This window comes from Buceros rhinoceros, unplaced genomic scaffold (assembly GCF_000710305.1).
Source record: "Buceros rhinoceros silvestris isolate BGI_N320 unplaced genomic scaffold, ASM71030v1 scaffold10328, whole genome shotgun sequence".
NCBI lineage: Eukaryota > Metazoa > Chordata > Aves > Bucerotiformes > Bucerotidae > Buceros > Buceros rhinoceros.
The window spans coordinates 69,317-77,566 of record NW_010427459.1 but is presented as its reverse complement, the minus strand read 5'-3'; the positions used below and the strand labels follow the sequence as shown (position 1 = coordinate 77,566).

The window sequence follows — 8,250 nt, the reverse complement described above, 5'->3', positions numbered from 1 at the left end:
ACCCGCCAGGCCTCGTTGTAGGTTGTATACTGAGGGTGGCTGTAAGGGTTCCCTGAGAACTCGCTCCCTGGAAGAAACCAAGGAAGGTATGAAATACAGTTAGGAATGAATATTTATGTCTGCTATTCCATCAGGACACTGTTCATGCCAAATCCATGTGCCAGCAGGCTAACTAATAACTAATATAGGTAGCTTTGTTGCCCAGCTGGAACTGTGCCCTTGAGGACACTCGAGTGTTTGTTCAGCATAGTGTTGCTTACCCCATACAATTAAAAAAATCATAAGATTGACCTCTTCAGAATCAAGAAATCAGTTTAAAATCATGAAATTCAATAATATAAATAAATAATTAAACTGGTTTATTTTTCGTTGCCTTCTGACTTCTGATTCTCAGGTTGCAGTAGGATTGTACATGCAAGCTTTCTCTGCAATTAACTACCAGCTTTCTTTTAAATAAAATCTGAGGTTCTCCAGCAGTGTCGAGACAACAGACAACCTGGACAAGCTCATTGGAACTAGCACTGGTGTTGATGGCAATGTGTATTGCTAAGTTTTTTTCACAGGGTACTGAAAGTGATGATGTATTTGTGAAGAAGAGTATCGCTAGTTTTTGAAAATGTTCTGAGAGTTGGGTGGGCTTAAATATAAAACAAAATGGAAAACACATGAATCTCTCTTTCTTACTCTGTGTGATGCATTAGTCAGAAAAGAGATTCCTATATGATTAACCCCACCTTTACACTTAGTTATTGAGTTACAGAGAAAACTTGCAGTATTCCCGTTCCAGAAAATAATTTTCTAATAATTAGCACATTAGGTACTATTCTGAATCTGAAAGACAAGGTGGGCTACAGCTCCCTTTTTCACATTCAGTAAAATGGGCCCAAACCAAAATACTTGTGAGCTTTGTGATCTAAGAAGACTCTGACCCAAAATTTGAATCTTGTAAAGTCTTCTTTAAATATTCAGTTTTATTGTGTATAGGAAGCTGAGACTCTTTGTTTTATAGAAGGCTGTGCAGGGCTAAGGGAATTCTATTTGGTAACTGAGGAGGTATGGGGCTCCAATCAAAATAAATAAATCTCCCAGAACTTAAAAATCTATGATTCTGTTAAGTAAAAATGTGTCATTATCTGATCATAACCTCAATTTAATGCAGTACCATAGACTGGCGACAATTAGAGCCACGTGAAAGGCATTAAGCACTTAAAAGACAAAGAATGTACAGTGACTATTGGCTTCTGGTCTGCCCTGAAGCAGAGGTGGAGTTGTTACAACAGAAGTGTTAGGAGAGCACCTGGGGTTCCTGCTAGATACCATGCAATAGGGAAAGGCAATGCAAGATGCGCTGAATACCTGTGATACAATTACCAAAGAAATGTCAATTAATTATATTGTAATCTCTGCAAATCTCCCCACACCAGAGAGCTAAAGCCAAACCCACAGATTCTCAGATCGTGGAAATCAAGTCTGTTGAAGTCAGGGGATTTGCACTGGTTTAAACTTGAGGACAATCTGTCCAGCCAGATTTTTTAAAGACACTCAGGCTAATAACCAAAGTAGACAGTATGAAAACGTGTATGTACCAAAACCAATCAACATCCAAAGGTATTTTAGTCACAGTAGCTTTTAGTTTCAGCATAAAACTTCATTTTGTGTGATAGACCTTGCCAAATACTGCTTTAATGATAATAACTCAGCATATTTGCGTATCTAGAAACATCCTTCAATGAAAATCCTGATATTTAACTGGGAAGGAATAGGAGAAACATGCCAAGGTGAAACCGAGGTGCTGTGGGATAGGATACAAAGGCAAAAAGCAATGCATAGTCCAAATTTATCTCTACTGAAGTGACTTATCTCTGGGATATACTGTAATGAGTTTGTCCCCCAAAGAAGGAAAAAAACCTATCCAGGTGAGAATTTGTGTTTTGAAGTGCCTCATATAAACATTACTTCTCTGCATGGAGAGAAGTTGTTCTGATATTTCAAGGCTTCTCTCTCACCTGCTTCTGAGTTGTCACCCTAAACTGTTTATAGTGTTCCTAAAGCACGGGTTAAGTAGAGGAGAAAGAGCCCCAGCTATGGAGAGCTGGGGAGGAGGGAGGGCAGCCACTGGAAACAGTGTTTATTGACGAGGAGTGAAAGCATGCATGCAGCAGGATAATGAGCTTTTGAGCTCAACTGTGACCAAGAGGAACTGAGCTATCGCCTTCCCCGATCACTAATGAAACAAGTGTAATTTCCTCATCAGCATTGGATTCTGTTTAACGACTCCCTGCCGTTGCCATCCCCAGCCCTCTGCAGGCTCTGCGCTGCTCTGTGTAAACTGCCGTTCCCTTCAGCGGATGCTCACTTCACTAAAACAGTTTGCAGAAACTTGATGGCCTTTTTGGGAAAGAGGAAGGATTGAGTGGGGGGGATCAAAGGCGCTCTGTCACCTGTGCTGGAAATATCTCTCAGATGCATAGGTTAAGTGTAGTGCAATACTTGGTTCCTCTTTCCATGAGGGACTAACACCTGTTTTTTCAATTGTGTCCTCAGGGATTACTGGCTTTCATCCACATCTACAGCCTGGGACCTGAAGTTACAGGCCAGGGCAAATGCAGGATACGTATCTTACCATCTGCATAAACCACAGAGAGATCTGCATGCGTGACTGACCATGATGCATGGATGTCCTGCTACTGGAGACAAGCTCTTCTCTAGTCTATGCAAGTACAAGTCTAGTGAAAGGCTGTCACGGGTAGAACAGAGCAGCTTTGGTTAGCACTAGTCAAACAGTCTTTGCAGAAACAGTTTTCCACTGGAAAATGCTGTCTCATCGAAATGGAAATGTTTTGCGAGAGCTTGTCAACTTCAATGGAGTTTGGAAAGAAAAGTTCTGAAATGATTGCAAATTGAAACAAAGTATTATGTTTCAACTTTCTTGTTCTGTTTCATTTTGCCTTTCTCCTCTCATTTAATTTCCTTTCAATTCTTTTATTATTTCAATATATCTTGACATCTAGAGCATGTTGACATTATTGAAATGTTTCATCCTGATTTTTGCAAATTGAACTATTTCGATGACTCCTCATACCAATCCAAGATGAAAACAAATGTAAAAAAAATCAGAGTTCTGCCTGGGTTGGAAATTCTGGTTTCTGACCAGTTCTATTTTTAGTTCTGCACCTTTATTTAGAGAAGACAGAGCCTCTTTCTCATGTGCACTCACATCTGGACAAAAAGGTTTGTTTGCGTGTCAGTATGTTTCTTAAAGATACTCCCTGAGTGGTTATCTTGCTGGCTTCTTGTTTCCCATGTATTTAAAGCACTGACCCCTAATCCTTCTTGGCCTGGGGGCATGCAACAAACCACTTGCAGCATCATATTTGTTTTCTCTGTTCAACCTGGACTCTTAACAGAGGTTGCAAGCAAGCACAGAGGATCGATCTCATGAGGCCTATATTCTGTGCAATCTGTGCTCTGGGAACCTTTGCTAACAGTATTTCTTGGCATCTGTATTTAAATCTTGGCACATTTAGTCTTCTACTACAGAAACCGTGAGGCATGAAGTGAGCCTAGCAGGTGGCAGGTTTGGAACAAATAAGGGAGGTAGTTTTCACACAATATGTAGTTAAGCTACCGAACTTCTTGCCAGAGGTTGCTACAGATGTTAAAGTCTTATATGGGTTTAAGAGACATTGTTTAAGTTTGTGGAGAGGAAACCCATCAAGGGTGTTCAATATTAAATAGAAAGATACTAAGTCTGGTTTAGAAAGTCTTTGAGCTGCAACCTGATGGAGGCTGGAAGATATTTTGAAAAAATAGGATACATGGTTGCTTTACTCTTATACCCTTCCCCAGGCATTCACTTTCGGCCCCTCATAGAGAGTAGTGGCTGCAGGGATCTGCAGTGTGACCCATTAAAGCCAAGTCTTATGTTCCTTCCCAGGAAGCCTCTTTATCTCCAGCTTGTTGGCTTCAGTCACATTAGGAGACAGGAATAGAAGGGCTGCCAGGCTGGATCTGACCAGTGGAGTATGACTGAAACAGCCAGAACTTGATGCTCTGTGGAAAGAAGCAGTAACTACTGCAGGATGCTCAAATAGGCCACTGGAGAAACTTCCTCTAATTGAATGGTGACATCAGATTTAATGTAAAGACAGTCTTTTGATTTGAATTATCTTTTTTTTTTTCTTTGAAGTATAACTCAACTTTTTTCTGTTTCATCCTGTTCCTTTTCTTTTTGGAGGTATTTTTGTGGTTTGGGGGACTCTGCTGTCTTATGGTAAGTAGCCTCCACATCAAGGATCTGAAATCTCCTATTCTTGTATAAGTGACTCCTTGTCTCAGTTTAGATGTCAGTATCATCCCTGTGATGAGGATGTTAAACTTACATAGCAGTTACTGAACAGCTAAGAGGTTAAGAAGAGCCTGGTTTTTTAGAAGTACCTCTTCAAAGAGCCAGCTATTTCGGTTTTATTAATAATTTCTATATGCCATGACCTTCTGTAAGTTTTGACATATGACTGACTTAAAGGTTGACAACTGAGTCTACCTACAGTTACTGAGGAGGTGGTTAATTGGTTTGTATTGTCTTAGTGTTTCTCTGATTCTGGAGCTAAACCATCTCCCTGAAAAATGTAATGTAGAAGGATATGCCCTAAAATTTGCCAACTCTGCACCACGTCAAAAGTTCAGCAAGCTGGTCAGCTACACCAAGGGACTAAAGTGGGGATGAGGAGGGAACCAATCCCCTGTCTTCTCTTGATCTGGATGTCAATTACATTATCTTCACAGTATAGGCCAAGATTTTGTTGTGCCTCAGGATCATAAGTGGTAGGCAGCTTGTTAGCTCTGGAATGCAACCATGAGTATTAGCCAGTACTTCGTGGTATATAAGCAGTGATTTGTCAGTTAAAAAATGTGAAGACTTTTACCTGCAAACACTTCCAATCAGTGATATTTTCACTGTCCTCATGCGGTTTTTGTTCATTTAGGTAGCTGTTCCAAGATTTGGATTAGGGTTAAGTTAGGCAAATCATATCATAGTGATTTAAGAGCTTTCTGTCCTCAGCTTTCTGCTGCTTCAGTTCTGGAGTCAAGCCTTCAGCGCAGAGATTGCAGAATGGACTGTATATCTGCTCATTAGCTTGCAACCCAGGGCAGTAACACAAACTGAAATCAGTAGCAGATGAAGTTCTAAGTTCTGAGCCATGGTGGTTAAAAACAAAAATCCTGCCTCTTCATTTATCTGCTGGGGATAACTGTCAGCGGAGGAGTGGGAAATAAAGCCTGGGGTAATAAACTCTTCAACGGCCCTAAACAGTGGAAGAATCCATGTGCCAAGAGAAGGTATTGCTCCAAAGGCATTGGCCTTTGGATGTAGGATTAGGTAGATAATTTCTTGGATTGGAGGCACTATCTTACAAACAGGAGGTGGGTAAATGGTTTTTAGAAACGGAAATGCCTGAAATGCTGTTAATCATTGCTGAGTTCATAGCTAGTTGAGACTATGGACAGTAGGTCTCTAAAACCTGCAGGTATTAAAAAACCATTACCTAGTGGCCTTCTACGATGAAGTGACTGAATCAGCAGACAGGGGAAGAGCCATAGATGTCATCTACCTGGACTTCTGTAAAGCCTTTGACATGGTCCACCACAACATTCTTCTCTAAATTGGAGAGATAGGGATTTGATGGGTGGACCATTCAGTGGATAATGAATTGGTTGGATGGTCACATCCACAGGGTAGTGGTCAATGGCTTGATGTCCAGATGGAGGTCAGTGACAAGTGCTGTCCCTCTGGGGTTCATATTGGGGCCAGTCTGTTTGCTACCTTCATCAATGACATAGCAGGATTGAGTGCACCCTCAGCAAGTTTGCAGGTGCAAGTGCAAACCTCACCAAGGCAAGTGATAAAGTTGACGTGCCAGAGGGATGGGATGACATCTAGAGGGACCTGGACAAGCTGGAGATGTGGGTCCACGTGAACCTCGTAAGGTTCTACAAGGCCAAGGGCAAGGTCCTCCATCTGGGTTGGGGCAATCCTCAATATCAATACAGGCTGGGGGATGATGGGACTGAGAGCAGCCCTGCAGAGAAGGACTTGGGGTACTGGTGGATGAAAGGGTGAACAAGAGCCAACAATGTGCACTTGCAGCCCAGAGAGCTAACTGTAGCCTGGCCTGTGTCAAAAGCAGCATGGCCAGAAGGTTGAGGGAGGTGATCCTGTTGCTCTACTGTGCTCTGGTGAGACCTCACCTGGACTTCTGCATCCAGCTCTGGAGTCCTCAGCACAAGAAAGACAGACCTGTTGGAGAGGGTCTAGGGGAGAGCCACAAAAATGATCAGAGGGCTGGAGCACCTCTGTTATGAGGACAGGCTGAGACAGTTGGGGTTGTTCAGCCTGGAGAAGAGAAGGCTCTGGGGAGACTTTACTGCAGCCTTTCAGTACTTAAAGGGGGCTTATAAGAAAGGTGGGGACGGTAATTTTAGCAGTGCCTCTTGTGAAAGGACAAGGGGTGATGGATTTAAACGAAAAAGGGGGAGATTTAGACTGGATAAAAGGAAGACGTTTTTTACAATGAGGGTGGTGAAACACTGGCACAGGTTGCCCAGAGAGGTTGCATTCCAGGTCAGGTTGGACAGGGCTCTGGGCAACCTGATCTAGTTGAAGATGTCCCTGCTCACTGCAGGCAGGGTTGGACTAGATCTAGACCTTTGAAAGTCCCTTCCAACGCAAAGCATTCTGTGATTCTGTTATTCTATTTTCAGTTTGATGCCCTGGCTGTAGATAGAAGGTAGGTTGTTACCCTAAGGTAGTGGATAGCTGAATATCCTGAGCCACAAACAGTGCATTAATCTGCACGGGTCATTGGAAAATAATTACATGAGTTAATGAAAACTAAGGTTAATTAATTACCAATTAATTGCCACAGGTTATAGATAGCTAGTTGCCCATTGCAGCAGTGAATCAGTTACTAGGGGAAAGAGATATATTACAAAAAGGGTTGTTAGACACATTGGTTATAGGCACCTGATGATTTCTTTATGAAAACAGTAGCCCTTAATATCAACAAAGTAATAGGAAAGCCAACTGTGAAAGCTCTGACAATGCTAGTGTACCGTTCAAACACGTGTGCCCCATTACTGACCTCTGGGGCCTGACTTACCAGGAACCATTCCTGCAAGAGTTGAGGTTGGGTAGCTGCCTTGTCCAGTTGGTGGCACATGGGGTGGGTAGCCAGGCAAGGTGGTGCTTGCCATATCACGACCTGGAAAGGGAAAGAAAGAGAACAGGTGATAATAGGGATAAGATCTTTCAATATTGACTTGCTATCACCTTTTTTCTCCCTGTCACATGACTAGCAGCTTGACAGGCAGGTGCTGTGCAGCATTCTCTTACATAACTGCTGTCCATCCACTGAAAATCTTGGGGGAAGCTTGTGGCACTTTTGATCTCACACTGAAAGGACTTAGTTTTGTAATGCTCAAAAGCGTTTGTTTTGTTTCATTGTAGATTTTATATCTATTTTAACTCAGTCAAAATGGCCCTGAGCCGCACAGAGAATGCGGCATATTCATTGCCAGAGTAGCTGAGGACCTGTCCGTATGCAGTGGATGCAGGTCCAGAACTGTGGTGATGTTGCTTTAGGGCGTGATCAATGTGCAATGCATTGGAAAGTGATCCAAGAGTTTTCTGTGCATGTCTCTCTTCCCACCTCTGCCATTCACCTGCTGATGATTTTAGGCAAGTTGCTTCACCTCTCTGTGCTTCTTTTTATGCTGCAAACTCTTTGGTGCAAGGGCACACTTTTAGTACATTTGCACAGTGCAAATGCATGTGCAATACTGGTGGGACTCCTTCCAGGTGCTGCTGTAATATATATAATAATAAGATCATGCAAGTTAGTTTGAGTCCCCCTTCATTTTTATCACAGGTACAAGTTTTTGTTAGTAATACTTAAATTTGTGATATCTTTTTTTCCTCTGAAGAAGTAGAGAGGGGTGTGGACTGCGTGGATGAATGTAGTTTATTTTTCATCTCTTAGGAAGTGCAGCTGGAGGCTTCTTGCTTGATGCCAGAGGCATTTCCTCATTTGGACTGGTTAGCTTGAAAATGGGCCAGCCAGAAGGGCATTTGCTGTTAGTGCTTATTGCATTTAAATGAACTAAAATCATCTCAGAAGCTGCTGGGAGTTTCAAGCCAAAAAAAAAAAAAAAAAAAAACCTAAATAAATTAAAAAAAACTTTCCCCACAAC

At 42.1% G+C, this 8,250-nt stretch overlaps 1 protein-coding gene across 1 annotated transcript in view; it reads right to left on the bottom strand.

Moving 5' to 3' along the window:
• Window positions 1-8,250, bottom strand: part of LOC104498523 (paired box protein Pax-2-A-like) — a gene marked incomplete at both ends in the record, with an annotated part of 51,909 nt that overhangs the window by 2,267 nt on the left and 41,392 nt on the right. The window contains 2 exons of the mRNA XM_010141917.1: window positions 4-67; window positions 7,161-7,262. Of these exons, the coding sequence (XP_010140219.1) occupies window positions 4-67; window positions 7,161-7,262 (166 nt within the window). The remainder of the gene's footprint in view (window positions 1-3; window positions 68-7,160; window positions 7,263-8,250) is intronic.